Below are 16,330 nucleotides of genomic sequence, written 5' to 3' on the forward strand. Positions count from 1 at the left end.
AACACCGAGTAGTGCCGTGGTCTTTTTATATTCCCTGAGGTGCAAGTTAGAACTTTCATTCAAACTCCTTCAGAACTGGACGGAAGTTATGGCCCAAAAGTTTTCTTTATATTCATTCATGGGTGTCACTGTCCAGAAGTTTGATAATTGGGGATTCTGTGATGGTAAGGTCATTGAATATCAAGATGGAATGGTCAGAATGTCTCCAGTCTGAGATAGTCATTGTCTGGCATTAATGAGGATCAAATGTTACTTGCCAGTTTTCAGCTCAAGTCTGGATATCGTCTAGATCTTGTTACATTTGAATATGGATTGCTTCTGTATCGGAAAAGTCACCAATGACCCTGAACATTGAGCAATCATCAGTGAACATCTTCACTTCTGACCTTATGATGGAGGGAAGGTCCTTGATGAAGCAACTGAAATGGTTGGGACTAAGACACTAGCCTGACGAATTCCTGCAGCGATGTCTTGGAGATGAGATGACTGACTTCCAACAACCACAACCATCTTCCTACGTGTCACATATGACCTCAGCCAGAAGAAACTTTTCCCCTTGGAATTGGTGATCAGGTGACGTAGATTTAAGGAGTTTTAGAGGGGATGTGAGAAAATTTGTTTTTCACCATGAGGCTGGTGGGAATCTGGAATACACTCTCTGTAAGGATAGAGGTAGAAGCTTTCAGTATAGGAAGTATTCAGGTGTACACTTGTGCTGCTAACACATACAAGGCCAAGGGCCAAGTCCTGGAGTTGAGAATAGTTAGTTGGTTGTTTTTGACCTGTGCAGACCTAATGGGCCTTTTTCTGTGCTGGTAGATCTCTATGACTCTCAGGAGAATCAGTTAAATCAAGGGATAATCAATTAAGTAAAACCTGATATAGAGGTATACTGTCTTTGGATTTGAATCACTGTATATTGATGGTGTTAGGAATATATTGAAACTTGTTTTCATGGGCATTTTAAGATTTTTCCAACTGTGTTGTATATCTAGATAGCTTGCTTTCTGTTTTGTTTTCTCTTTTGTGTCATTACTGTCTGGTCCACCGTTAGAGAAAATCTGCAGCCTTGTACGATTCAGTGTGTGGCCACCATGTTGACTAAATTCTTTTAATAAAAGATCTGTCGGTCAGATTTAATTCTGGGATCTGACATGTCTGGTCGTCAGCTGGGATCATAGCAGAGCACATGATAACTGAACTGCTGCAACAGTTTCACATTTCAGCTCAACCTTTTACTAGGTTTAGCTTGTTATTTCATGTCAAAGGTTAACCCATTTGATGACACAGCTATAGTTTGCAACATAATGAAACAGTTCAGATTTCAGTTAGAACAAGTGTCTCAATAACCTTTAGGTAATATAATACTCACCCTGAATTTTACATGGGCAGAGGACTGGGTGAAAAACGCCTGAGTGAGGGCTTGCTGACACCTGTCCCATGACATAGGAATATAGCAACAGGAGTAAGCCATTCATGTTCCATCACGAGGTCTGTGGCTTCACTCCATATACCTGCCTTTGAACCATATCCCTTAATACCTTTGCATAACAAAAATTTATCTATCTCAGACTTAAAATTAACAACTGACCCTGTATAACCACTGTTTCTGGAAAAATTCCAAACCCCAACCATCCTTTCTGTGTAGAAGTGTTCTCTAATATTTCTCCTAAATTGCCTGGCCTTGATTCTTAAACTATCCTCTCTTATTCCAAAATCTCCAACCAGTGGAAATAGCTGTGGTATTGCATGATATTTTTAAAACAGCCAAATTATCATCTAAATTTGCACCCTTAATTAATTTTAATTGCTGTTAATGATGTGTGAATTTATTAAAAGGTATGCTGCTGCCTGTCCCTTTTCTGCAGTTATGTCAGAGCCCGGGTGTCCCTGGAGAAGGAGCACGTGGTGTTCGCCAACACCCTCAAGATTTTCAGGGAGAGGTGGGCACCATAGGGAGTGGAGTGTATTATTTCCCCCTCCAATTCTATTTTGGTTTCATCCCTGCCCTCCCCCTCACTATTTGATCATGCATCATTGCCCTTTGCGAAGGGCACAGATTGTCACTGGCCACTTGGGTGTTTCCTTTCTTCCTGGTGATGGAAGTTGAATAAAGATTTGTACACCTGTTGTCTCACACCTGCACACACAGAACATAGGTGCTGGGGAAAATATAAGCATTTCGGCAGTTAGGTGGTAGTGTGGAAAATATAAGCATTATCACAGTTAGGCGGTAGTTTGGGGGTTAAAAATAACATAGGAGAAAGTGAGGACTGCAGATGCTGGAGATCAGAGCTGAAAAATGTGTTGCTGGAAAAGCGCAGCAGGTCAGGCAGCATCCAGGGAGCAGGAGAATCAACGTTTCGGGCATGAGCCCTTCTTCAGGATTCCTGAAGAAGGGCTCATGCCCGAAATGTTGATTCTCCTGCTCCCTGAATGCTGCCTGACCTGCTGCGCTTTTCCAGCAACACATTTTCAGCAGTTAAAAACAACATAGCCAGGAAATAGCAAACGAAACAGAAAAAAATTAAAAGGTATACTGGGGGAGATCCAAGATGGTGGTGGTCTGCTGTGCTGGGTTCTGTGCCATACCTCCTGGCAAGCTGGACCTTTAGACCCCTCATCAATCACCCCGAGGAGACAAAACCTCTAATATAAACTTGCAGACATCTGGAGCTGCTAATATTGTGGTGTGACAGCTTTAAGACCAGAATGAAAGCAAATAAAGGAAAGGGGCCTAAAGGAAAACAGCAGACAGGGCACTCCCCTACTGCATCAGAGCTTAAATATGTCTTGCTGGAAAAGCGCAGCAGGTCAGGCAGCATCAAAGGAACAGGAGAATCGACGTTCCTGAAGAAGGACTTATGCCCGAAACGTCGATTCTCCTGTTATTTACCTTGGCAATTGAGCCGTTAGCTGAGGCTATCAGAAAGGATCTTGAAATAGTGGCGTCAGAGTGGGAATGGGGGAGTATAAGATCACCCAAAACACTGATGGCATCCTTTTCTTCTTGGCCAATCCAGAGGAGTTCGTTCCTCGATTGATTCAACAATTAATTTATTTGGCGGTTTTTCGGGCTACAGGATCAACTTGACAAAATCGGAAGCCATGCCAATGGGGGAATCAATGGAGGTGCCTGATCTGAAGGATGGAATGCAGTTCCCCTTTGGATGGCCGTCAAAAGGTTTTTTTTGTATTTTGGAATTTTTATTACCCCTGCCTTCCACCAGCTGTATAAAGGTAACTACATACAACTGCTGGAGAGGATAAAACAGGATTTGCAGCGGTGGGAGGGATTACCATTATCGTGATTAGGCCAAATAGTCCTGAGTAAAATGAATGCTGTTCCTTGCTTGTTGTAGCCCATGAGAGTGCTCCCTTTGTTGCTACCCAGATGAGTGTTACAGAGGCTCAATAGTTGGTTAGGGGTCCTTTATTTGGTGTTGCAGGCGTCCCCGAATAAAATTCACTAAATTGCGGCTTTCACAGGGTGAGGGAGGGGTGGATCTTCTGCACTTGAAGAGATATCAGGTAAGTGCCCTGTTAGCATATGTTGGTGACTGGGTGCGGGGGAATTTGAAGTCAATTTGGCTTGATGTTGAAGCCTCACAGTCGAGACGTCCCCTAGTTAATCTATTATTCATGGATAAGATGAAATCCGTGACTGAGCATTGTAAAAGCCCAATCATTTTAAATACGGTGAGGCTTGGAGGATAATGAGGCAAGACGAGGGCAGTTGGTTTAAGACCTCGCCATTTACCCCATTGGTGGGAGCCCAAGGATTTAAACCTGGGGCAATGGACTCCAGCTTTAAGCTGTGGGAGAATAAGGGAATCTGTTGTGTGGAAGATTTATTCGAGGGGGGTATCTTTATGTCATTTAGCCAACTAAGTCAGAAATATGGATTGTCTAATAGGGACCTTTTCTGGTACTTCCAGATAAGGGATTATATACAGAGGAGGACCATGCTCCTGGCCCAGTTTTACAAGTCAGATGTGGAGAAAAGAGTGCTCTAGTGTACGGGTGTTCTTTCAGGCACTTTGTATCATTTACAGAAGGGACATGTCTTAGGGGACATGGTGGGACTCGGTAGAATGTAGAATCGAGAGCTAGGAGAGGATATTTCATTGGAGGTATGGGAAAATATATGGATAAATGTAAGGAAAATTTCAAAATGTAACAGAGTGCGGGCCATGCAATTGAAGATTTTATACAGGGCTCATAGGCTCACTGGGCTAGCTAAGTTCAAGAGAGGAGTGTCTCCAGGGTGTCCCAAGTTTAAAATTAATATAGCCACTCTCACACACTGCTACTGGTCATGTTGTAAGAGTCAGAGATACTGGAGTGCTGTACTAAGGGAGTTGAAGGACATCTTGGAGATCGAAGTGAAAGTGGATCTGGTATTTCTTCTTCTGGGGTTGTCAAATTTGCCCCCTGTGGGGGAACTTGGGAAGTGATTGTGTAATATTCTTAACCCCTGTGCGAGGAAGAACATTTTAATGAATTGGACGTTGGGAAAACCCCCAGGTCTTATGGGATGGCGCAGGCTGGTGATGGAGCATCTCCCCCAAGACTACCTCACAAATATGGTGCACCACAAAACGGAGCAGTTTTACAAGATGTGGCAGCCCTTTCTAAATTATATTGACACAGACTTACTAGCAATATTAATTAGGGCCGTGGTATAGCCGTGGGAATCAGTCTGGATGCCTATAGGGCCCTGGGAGGGGGAGGCTGGGGGAAAGGAATACGGATACAATGACTGGTGCTCCCAGGGATGGGAGCCTCAGTGGAGGTGTGGTGAGTGAAATAGAATAAAGTAGTGAGATATAAGTTAATTTAAGTAAATTTGAATTCAGTTTAATTTAACTTGTTTGTAGTTTAGTTTAACTCAAGTAGATATGTTTGTTGTGGTAGAATAGTAGGTAGTTCATTACTAATAGTATCGCGATATCATGTTGTTGTACTGCCTCTATCTATTTTTTGGTATTACTCTTTTTTGTAAAATATTTTTAAAAAGTTTATAATAGAATATTTAAAGAAAAGAAGGGTATTCTGGGTGTAATGCATTCTTGGATGAACCTTTTACTTAATTCAGAAGTGAATGAGTGCAGTAAATCACTCACCCTCTATTTTCTCTGTCTTTTCCTGTTATTATCTTGAAGACTTCAATCAGATCATTCTTTAACCTTCAAAATTCTAGAGACATCAGGCCTAATTCTCTTCCCATAACTTAGTCTCTGAAGTCCAAGTATCATTCTTGTAAACCCACATTGTACTCTGTCCAAGGCCAAGTGCCAGCAGCCTCTGTCGTGCCATTGGGAGAGATGATCATTGCAAGTGAGTGAAGGAGAACAGAGAGCTGGCCCAGGTAAGTTACAAAGAAAATAGTTGAGGGGACTGAGGGTAGGAGATAAAACTCTTCCACCATTTTGGGGTAGCATGGTGACTCAGTGTTTAGCACTGCTGCTGCACAGCACCAGGGTTCAATTCCAGCCTCCCCGCGTCTGCGTGGGTTTCCTCCAGGTGCACTGGTTTCCTCCCACAGTGCAAGGATGTGCAGGTTAGGTAGATTAGCCATGATAAATTGCCCATAGTGTTCAGGGATGTTCAGGGTAGGTGGGCTAGCCATGGGAAATGGAGGGTTACAGGGATTGGGTATGTTGGTCCATCTGGGTGGGATGCTTTTCAGATGGGCAGTACGGATTTGATGTGCTGAATGTTCTGCATCCACATTGTAGGAATTCTATGATTCTGTCTTCCCTATCCACAGCATGCTGTTTGGACCATCAAGCTTGCTAACAGAGAGATAGCTTTTTGTGTGATTTTTCACAGTTAGTAGGCATTATATGTTTAAGAGACACGCTAGTGAAATCATTGTTGTATCCATACCAATTAAAGCCTTCAAGAAAGATCTTCCAGGCATGAAAAATGCCTATACCAACAATGTCTGACTGGAAAACAGATGCAAGTGTGAAGCCATTGTGGTAGTCTTTAGATGCAGTCAGCAAAGTGCATCAGATCAAAAAGATGTGTAACAGATGCGGTTTGTCACTCCCAGCTAAACGCTGTCTGGATTTTCTTCACACCAGGAGAAAGTGAGGACTGCAGATGCTGGAGATCAGAGCTGAAAATGTGTTGCTGGAAAAGCGCAGCAGGTCAGGCATCATCCAAGGAGTAGAAGAATCGACGTTTCGGGCATGAGCCCTTCTTCAGGAATGAGGAAAGTGTGCCAAGCAGGCTAAGATAAAAGGTAGAGAGGAGGGACTTGGGGGAGGAGCGTTGGAAATGCAATAGGTGGAAGGAGGTTAGGGTGAGGGTGATAGGCCGGAGTGGGGGTGTGGGTGGAGAGGTCAGGAAGAAGATTGCAGGTTAGGAAGGTGGTGCTGAGTTCGAGGGTTAGGACTGAGACAAGGTGGGAGGAGGGGAAATGAGGAAACTGGAGAAATCTGAGTTCATCCCTTGTGGTTGGAGGGTTCCTAGGCGGAAGATGAGGTGCTCTTCCTCCAGTCGTCGCGCCGCTATGGTCTGGCGATGGAGGAGTCCAAGGACCTGCATGTCCTTGGTGGAGTGGGAGGGGGAGTTGAAGTGTTGAGCCACGGGGTGGTTCGGTTTGTTGGTCTGGTTGTCCCAGAGGTGTTCTCTGAAATATTCCGCAAGTAGGTGTCCTGTCTCCCCAATATAGAGGAGGCCACATCAGGTGCAGCGGATGCAGTAAATGATGCGTATGGAGGTGAAGGTGAATTTGGACGGATTTGGAAGGATCCCTTGGGGCCTTGGAGGGAAGTAAGGGAGGAGGTGTGGGCGCAGGTTTTGCATTTCTTGTGGTTGCAGGGGAAGGTGCCGGGAATGGAGGTTGGGTTGGTGGGGGTGTGTGGATCTGATGAGGGAGTCACGGAGGGAGTGGTCTTTTCGGAACGCTGATAGGGGAGGGGAGGGAAATATATCCCTGGTGGTCGGGTCCGTTTGGAAGTGGCGGAAATGACGACGGATGATACGATGTATATGGAGGTTGGTGGGGTGGTAGGTGAGGACCAGTGGGGTTCTGTCCTGGTGGCGATTAGAGGGGCGGGGTTCAAGGGTGGAGGAGCGGGAAGTGGAGGAGATGTGGTGGAGGGCATCGTCGATCACGTCTGGGGGGAAATTGCGGTCTTTGAAGAAGGAGCCCATCTGAGTTGTTCGGTATTGGAACTGGTCCTCCTGGGAGCAGATGCGGCAGAGACTAAGGAATTGGGAATATGGGATGGCGTTTTTACAGGGGGCAGGGTGGGAGGAGGTGTAGTCTAGGTAGCTGTGGGAGTCGGTCGGTTTATTATAAATGTCCGTGTTGATTCGGTCGCCCGAGATAGAAATGGAGAGGTCTAGGAAGGAAAGGGAGGAGTCTGAGACGGTCCAGGTAAATTTGAGATTGGGGTGGAAGGTGTTAGTAAAGTGGATGAACTGTTCAACCTCCTCGTGGGAGCATGAGGCAGCGCTGATACAGTCATCAATGTAGCGGAGGAAAAGGTGGGGGGTGGTGCCAGTGTAGCTGCGGAAGATGGACTGTTCCACATATCCTACGAACCAGCAAAGCACGTCACACCAAAGGATGTAAGGAATGCACGTGCAGGAAATTTGATTCCAAAACCAAGCCAGACCCAGAACTAAACACAGCTAACCAACAAGCTGATATAATTCCACAATGCTGACAGAAAGTGTCAAGCGTTTCATTTTTCTGAAACAAATGTTTCTCCTGCTTTATTCTTTCATATCAGATGTTTCTCTCTATGTTAATCTCAGGTATAGAGCGATATATCTGAAGAGGAGAGATTGAGTAATTAGGGCCTGTACACATTGGAGTTTAGAAGAATTGAAACATAAGAATCTTAGCAGGGTTTGACAGCAACAGTGAGAGACTATTTCTACTTGTTGGAGGACATAATCTGAGAGTAAGGAGTTAGGACAGAGATAAGGAGGAATTTCTTCTTCCAGAGGGGAGTGAATCTTTAGTATTCTTTAGTGCTAGGTTTTTAGATAGTGTTATCATCACATCTCAATTTTTATATTACATTCCTCTTGACCTAGGGATTAGTTAGCTTAGTTAGTTAGGCAGCTAACAGGTGGATAAGATGAACACAAACAGCAAAGGGATTGATCTTTTGTTTACTTTAGATTGCTTTGCAACTCAGCAAGGTGAATAAGGGTACCTCGAGGTTTTAGAGATTTTTGGAACTTGTATTTTTAAGCTAAGGGGTAAAACACATAGTTAGAGAGGGAGACTTTTAGGTTTCAGTTTCTGCTTTGAGTGGGACAGTCCGATGAATTCCTTAGAATAGGATGCTTAGACCTTTGTCTGTGAGAAGGGAAAATATATAGTGAGCTAAATTACCTTAGAGAGTGAATTATTGGTGCCGACCACAGACCAGGAATGTTGGGATCAAACCCTGAAGCAGTTATTTAAATGTGCATACAAAGAAAACTAAGTGTGTCATAGTTCCAGGAAGAAGCTATCTACAATTTCAGTCTAAACGTTGAAGTCACAAATGACTTAAGCTTCCCAAGGTGTGAAATGCAGTGACTCTGATGTAAATATTACATAAGTGGTATTTTGGGTACTAAATAAAAGCTATTTTGTCCCTTCCTAATTTAGGATGGAGTATTTTGGGATTAAGAGGAACTTTGATTATCCAAAGGATGTGGATGGGGAGTGTTTTATTCAGTTAATCAAATTCCAGATAATTGAATGCCACATAACATAGTTTAGGGGAGCATCGGGACAAAGCGATTTTGCCAGATAATCCAATATTTGGATAATCGAATGCTGGATAATCGAGGTTCCTTATACTTATGTGTATTTAAAAATCTTTGATTTCATATCATGAATAAATGGTTTGGTTTATTCTGTGTTAGCTTCATTTCTTTTATTAATAAAGCACTGTTTTATTGTTGAAACAATGCCTGTGGCATCACATGCTATATTTCAGCAAGGCACGTTTTTGTTTAAACTAAAACAAGTCAAAATATGATCCTGTCTGGGATCTGTCTTGTCCATTAATAACATCAGCTGGGATCATAGCAGTACATGATAGCTTTTCTTTATGAGATGCTAGTTTTAATGTTTTTTGGACTTGAATTGTCAATCCTTCTGGTCTTGCGCATCCTCCTCCTTTCTCTATTAAAGCAATCAGAGAAGATTCTCAATCCTTATCACAAATCAGTAATGCAAAATCTATGGATGTGGGCATTGAGTGGAGATAGTACTCAGCTTTGCTGTAATGACCAATGACTGTGTTCACTCTTCCTTGGCAAGTATGACAAGTGATAATTGTTTATCCGTACAATTAGATGCATGTTTTATCTCAGCAACATAATAATACAACTGCCAAAATTCTTTGATAATTACAATATACATAGATGTTTCATACCAAAATTGTAAAGACTGGAAAAGTACTTAAGACTTTGAGCAGCTTCAGATTTAAGTTGCCCAAACCATCCTTTCAGTTGCACTATAATACCCATGAAGTGCATCTTATTATGTTAAAGGTGCTGGATAAATGCAAGTTACTGGTATTCCCATCATATAGAATTCAAATAACTTACAGTCAGAAGAACACGTCCCAAATCTAACTTGGCTCGTCACTTAACACTTTTAAAAATTTCATTAGACCGAACACAGAACACTCTTATATACATAGGGAATGATCCACAAATAAATGGATATATGGAATAAGTTAACAGATCAGTGAAACATATACATTGAGACTCTGAAATAAATGCTTGACAAAGGAATAGGCTATTTAAGCAAATGGAACATCAGTATAGAATTTGCTTTTTATGCCTTCCAGTTTTCCAGAATGTTGAATGAACTGCTAATACCTGCCACTGCCTCCTACCTAATACTCCTCATCTCTACTTCCAATGCAGCACACCATCTGAACCCTGCATGAGGACTACGTTACATAACTGAGATCTAGCAGTTAGATTTCAATATAATTAAACTGGTGAATACAAATAAAATGCTGGCGTCATTTGATGTTGACTGTATGGTTTATAGGTATGGACCATGAAAAAAAATTATAGGTAACAATAATTTGCAAGACAATAGTTGGAGAGAATATTGAGAGAACTAGCAGGAAAATAGCAACATAATGAATAACCAAATAAGCATTTTTGACAAACAGACCCGATTAAGTGTCACCAGACCCAAAATGTTAACTCTGCTTTCACTTCCCAGATGCTGCAGACCTACTGAGTTTCTCCAGCAATTTCTGTCTTTGTTTCAGGTGGTATACTTAAGTGGACCACAATAGTTTAGATGGGAACAAAATTCAAATTGATGGGTTACTGAAGAAGGAGCGATTCCAGGGAAATGTTGCAAAGGTGAAATTAAGATGTATCAAAAAGGACAATCTCCTCCAATAAAGTATGATTTTTCCTTTCCTAACATTTTCTGTTTCAATGACTGGTTTGTAGTGAAAGCAAACAAGAGATATCAAAATAATCATACTGTATACACAATATTTAAGGTATTTACATTGATACACATATATACACACACACAAAAAATACTGCAGTCCGAGTGCCTGAGATTGTTACCCAATCTCCTGAGTTAGAATGGAAAGGTCTGCTCACTCAGACTGGATTGTGTTTGGTATTGGATAAGTCCTTCCTGAAGTCTTTTCCAGCCATGCCTACTTTGCAGCTGTGGAATTTTATGGACTTTAATTATCCTTTGTGTTTAATGCACCCAAAACCTAAAACAAGGTCAAACTGTCAATACATCTTGGTTTAAAGGCAAAAGCCCTTCGTCAGGCTGGGCTTTTGCTCGAAACATCGATTTTCCTGCTCCATGGATGCTGTCTGACCTGCTGTGCTTTTCTAGCACCACACTCTTGAATACATCTTGGTTTGTTAAGAATACATTCACTTGTTTAATCCCTTCATTAAATCATTAATCATTTCATTAAAATTTTCATTACTGCAGCAAGTGATTTTTTTTTTCTTTAGTCCATTAGGTTTGTCACAGCTTTTATCAGTTTTGAAATAAAGGAAAATTCCTAGAGTTGGAATCAGATGTTACCAAATAATTTAAAAGTACTTCAGTTGTTCCAAATGTACCAAAATTATCCATTTCACAAGGTCGTCAGTGGGATTAAGTTAACTCAGTCTTAATTTTTGGTTTGACATGCTATACAGTTTCCTTTCTAACAATTGTTCACAGTTACATGGTGACCTTGACTTTAAGCAAAGCAGCAAAGGACAGTGATCAGTCTGTGCATTAAGGATTGTCATGATAGAATCTTCAGATCATTGAAAGCATCTCCATTTGAATCAATGGACAGTGCGTCATGGTATCATTTTCTTGTTGTCCTTCAGATATCCATTTTAACTTGCAATGGTCCTGGGACCAAGGCATGTGAGTTTGTTCCCATAGTTGGCACTCCTTAATCACATTGTCCAGACTGTTCTTAATTGTTGACTGATAGCTGGTGGCTTTCCACCCAGATTTAACATTGGCCGGTACCCCAATCTCTTGAAGGAACTCAGGAAATTGCGATGGTAAACTGTAGATTGGCATTATGTTAAATATATCTGGTATATCTTCCTTTTTCTGCAAATCTTCAAAATATGCAACAACATACTTCCCAAACACATTTCCTTTTATGATATCAGGAAGAACACAGTTCAAGGAAGCCATAAATCCATCGTATGGATCATGCATGGGTTTGGTGCCTTCAGAGGACTGGAACCATTCATTATATTTCATACTGGCACCATTGGAGAAGAGGATAAGAATCTTCCCACCTTCTTCTGTAACTTTATTTTTTTGGGAATGGAACCATGGCAGGGGACCTTGGTCAACCAGTTCTCTACGTTTCCATAAATCCACAGCGACTTGAAGTTTAAGTTCACACAGGACATATGCAAGAGTGCTGACCAACTTTTCAAACAGATTGTAATCCAGCGAATATAGAAGAAGAACCTTCCCATTTGTCGAACAATCTGAAGAAAAACCAAAAATATCATAATAAAAGCTGTAACATAGTGCGTCAGCAAACCTTTGATCTCCCATAACAAATAAGAGATTATTATAGATAAAAGGTAATACCAGAGTGTAAAATATTAGTTCTGAAGAAGAGTCACATCTGATTCAAAATATTACGGCCAAAATTTCATTTGCCTTCTTAATTACTTGCTGCACCTGCATGCTAATGTTTTGTGTTACATGCACAAGAACACCCAGATCTCTCTCAATTGCACTTTTTTGGAGTTTCTCTCCATTTAAATAATAGTCTGATCTTTGATTCTTCCTATCACAGTGCATGATCTTGACCATAACCCCTGTTGGCTCTGCTAGGATTACAGTCTATTGACAAAGCAATTGCTTAAGTCAGGATTTCCACATGAAAGGGCTGCCAAAGATCCACTCCAGGCCATTAACTCCGCATTACATGGTTTCGAAGCAGCTATCAAGATGGGCCATTCCCACCAGATCTTTTTAATTTGGGGCAGGCATTCAAGTGCCCATTAAATAAAATGTTATAATTCTACAAGTTCAAAATGTAGGTTTTCTCTTGTTAAGGGAAGATACATATGGAACATTCTCCCAATGTAAGCAAAAGAGTGAAATTTTATCATAAAATTAACAGGATGAATGCAATGGATTTCTGGAAAATAAATGGAGGAAAATGGGTGATCCTTCTATATTGCTGCTGAGGATACTGCTAATCTCTGAACACTATGATCAGATAGATGATCAATGGTCTTTTGAGTTCAATTTATCCCTGTATTCCTGATTATAAGCCATATTTGCAATGAGGCTCATTTTACACTTCCTTAAAGTGACCCATGTAAGAACCACAAAGAAATATGTTCAAACCTTGTGCCTTTTCTAATTACCAGAGAGCTTTAGAATTCGAATGGTGGCATGGTGGCTCTGTGGTTAGCACTGCTGCTTTGTAGTGCTGGAGACCTGGGTTCGATTCCAGCCTTGGGTGACTGTGTGGAGTTTGCACATTCTCCCTGTGACTGTGTGAGTTTCCTTCAGGTGCTATGGTTTCCTCCCAAAGGATATGCAGGTTAGGAGGATTGGCCATGGGAAATTGCTGTGTAGTGTCCAAGGATATGAGGGCTAGGTGGGTTTGCCTTGGTAAATGTGGGATTATGGATTAGGGTAGGGGACTTGGCCAGGGTAAGATGCTCTTCAGAGGGTCAGTGCAGACCTGTTGGGGGCAGAATGGCCTTTCTGTGCACAATAGGGATTCTATGATTCTGTAAGCCTATAGTTCCCCAATGCTTTCTCCATGGCAACACGTCTGTCAATCAGAGTCAACTTACTGACCAGTCAGTATTCGCTTCCCCTGTAGTACATTGTGGCTTATTTGAAATTTGGCATTCTTGCATTTGCCCTGATTAGCACAAGATGAGTAACTTTCACAACAAATCTCTCCTGTCAGCAATATTCAAGATTTGTACAACAAGGGACTGTCACTAATACTTGCCCTCTACAAACACGTGGACATGTAGAATGTAATCAAATACCACATAACCTGTTTCAACTCCAGGCTAGGAAATAAAAATAGCTTTCTCTGTTACCCTTTCTAAATGTTTACCTGCAACTGTTGCAGTGGGTTTAAATTTGATCATCTTTACGCAACCTGGAGAAACAAAGCAAAATTTGGGTTAAGATACCACTCAAGAAATTAACAACAAATATTACTATTATTGTTAAAAATCACACAACATCAGGTTATAGTCCAATAGGCTTAATTGGAAGCACACTAGCTTTCGGAGCATTGCTCCTTCATCAGCTCCAAAAGTTAGTGCTTTCAATTAAACATGTTGGACCATAACCTGGCGTTGTGTGATTTTTAACTTTGTACACCCCAGTCCAACACCGGAATCTCCAAATCATGACTACAATTATTGTAGCATCTTTTGTAAAATTAAAACATTCCAAAGTACTTTGCAGCTAATTCAGTACTTCACTGTTTCAATGCAAGAAATGTGATTGTCAATTTGAAGCAAGTTAGGTCATACAAGGCTGACAAAATTAAATAACCAAGTAATTCCAATTGCTTTGGTTGAGGGATTAATATTGATTGGGACATCAAAGAGAACTTCCATGCTCATTTTCAAAACTATCCATGTCCATTAGAAAGTTCACAGGGGTTCTTCTTTTAACATCTAATCTGAAAGATGTCATGTATGACAATGTGGAGCACTCTCAGAGCTAGTGTATCAGTTGAGATTATTGTGCTCAATTCTCTTGGGCGGTGCTTGACCCTACAACCAACTGAGTCATGACTAGTATTTTCAACCACAGAATTGCACAATGCAGGCATATCTATGTGACCAATAATTTTCTAGGAGCAAAATCTGAACCGGAAACAGTAGAGTCATAGAGATGTACAGCATGGAAACAGACCCTTCAGTCCAACCCATCCATGCCAACCAGGTATCCCAACCCAACCTAGTCCCACCTGCCAGCACCCGGCCCATATCCCTCCAAACCCTTCCTATTCAAATACCCATCCAAATGCCTCTGAAATATTGCAATTGTACCAGCCTCCACCACATCCTCTGGCAGCTTATTCCATACACGTACCACCTCTGCGTGAAAAAATTGCCCCTTAGATCTCTTTTATATCTTTCCTCTCTCACCCTAAACCTATGCCCTCTAGTTCGGGACTCCCCCACCCCAGGGAAAAGACTTTGTCTATTTATCCTATCCATGCCCCTCATAATTTTGTAAACCTCTATAAGGTCACCCCTCAGCCTCCGACGCTCCAGGGAAAACAACCCCAGCCTGTTCAGCCTCTCCCAGTAGCTCAGATCCTCCAACCCTGGCAACATCCTTGTAAATCTTTTCTGAACCCTTTTCAAGTTTCACAACATCTTTCTGATTGGAAGGAGACCAGAATTGCATGCAATATTCCAACAGTGGCCTAACCAAGGTCCTGTACAACCACAATATGACCTCCCAACTCCTGTACTCAATACTCTGACCAATAAAGGAAAACATACCAAACACCTTCTTCACTATCCTATCTATCTGCGACTCCACTTTCAAGGAGCTATGAACCTGCACTCCATGGTCTCTTTGTTCAGCAACACTCCCTAGGTCCTTACCATTAAGTGTATAAGTCCTGCTAAGATTTGCTTTCCCAAAATGCAGCACCTCACATTTATCTGAATTAAACTCCATCTGCCACTTCTCAGCCCATTGGCCCATCTGGTCCAGATCCTGTTATAATCTGAGGTAACCCTCTTCGCTGTCCACTACACTTCCAATTTTGGTGTCATCTGCAAACTTACTAACTGTACCTCTTATGCTCGCATCCAAATCATTTAAGTAAGTGACAAAAAGTAGAGGGCCCAGCACCGATCCTTGTGGCACTCTATTAGTCACAGGCCTCCAGTCTGTTCTTGTTGGATGTTGGAGTTTTGAGAGAGTTTACGTGCTACTGAGGATTATATCTGCAACAATGCCATTGGTTGCGAATCCTATCAGGTCTAATTTCCTAGGATGATGATGTCAGCTAGTACAAGGGACATACCTATAAGTTGAGTGGTGACAGATTTAAGACAAATGTCAGAGTTCTGGGGATTTATTCAGCTTTATACATTTCAAGACTTCCAGTACTTCCTCCTCTGTAATATGGATATTTTTCAAGATGTCACCATCTCAAGGTTTGTGCGAAGATTTGTAGCTCGGGTGCTCGTTGTTGTGGTTCTGTTCGCCGAGCTGGAAGCTTTTCTTGCAAACGTTTCGTCCCCTGGCTAGGAGACATCATCAATGCTTTGGAGCCTCCTGCGAAGCACATCTTTGATGTTTCTTCCGGTATTTATAGTGGTCTGTCCTTGCCGCTTCCGGTTGTCAGTTTCAGCTGTCCGTTGTAGTGGTTGGTATATTGGGTCCAGGTCGATGTGTTTGTTGATGGAGTTTGTGGATGAATGCCATGCCTCTAGGAATTCCCTGGCTGTTCTCTGTCTGGCTTGCCCTATGATAGTGGTGTTGTCCCAGTCGAATTCATGTTGCTTGTTGTCTGTGTGTGTGGCCAGTTATCCCTAGTAGCCACACTCACAGACAACAAGCAACATGAATTCGACTAGGACAACACCACTATCATAGGGCAAGCCAGACAGAGAACAGCCAGGGAATTCCTAGAGGCATGGCATTCATCCACAAACTCCATCAACAAACACATCGTCCTGGACCCAATATACCAATCACTACAACGGACAGCTGAAACTGACAACCGGAAGCGGCAAGGACAGACCACTATAAATACCGGAAGAAACATCAAAGAAGCGCTTCGCAGGAGGCTCCAAAGCACTGATGATGTCG

General features: G+C 42.0%; 1 protein-coding gene across 1 annotated transcript in view; it reads right to left on the reverse strand.

Annotated features, from left to right (window-relative positions):
- Positions 1-9,089: 9,089 nt before the first annotated feature.
- The window catches only part of LOC132822281 (interleukin-17 receptor C-like), a 70,086-nt gene continuing 62,845 nt past the window's right edge, over positions 9,090-16,330 (reverse strand). Inside the window, exons 18-19 of the mRNA XM_060835454.1 lie at positions 13,593-13,637; positions 9,090-11,982 (exon numbers count right to left, since the gene is read on the reverse strand). Coding sequence (XP_060691437.1) covers positions 11,282-11,982; positions 13,593-13,637 — 746 coding nt within the window. The 3' untranslated portion in view covers positions 9,090-11,281. The remainder of the gene's footprint in view (positions 11,983-13,592; positions 13,638-16,330) is intronic.

The sequence above is a fragment of the Hemiscyllium ocellatum genome, chromosome 14 (genome assembly GCF_020745735.1).
Source record: "Hemiscyllium ocellatum isolate sHemOce1 chromosome 14, sHemOce1.pat.X.cur, whole genome shotgun sequence".
NCBI lineage: Eukaryota > Metazoa > Chordata > Chondrichthyes > Orectolobiformes > Hemiscylliidae > Hemiscyllium > Hemiscyllium ocellatum.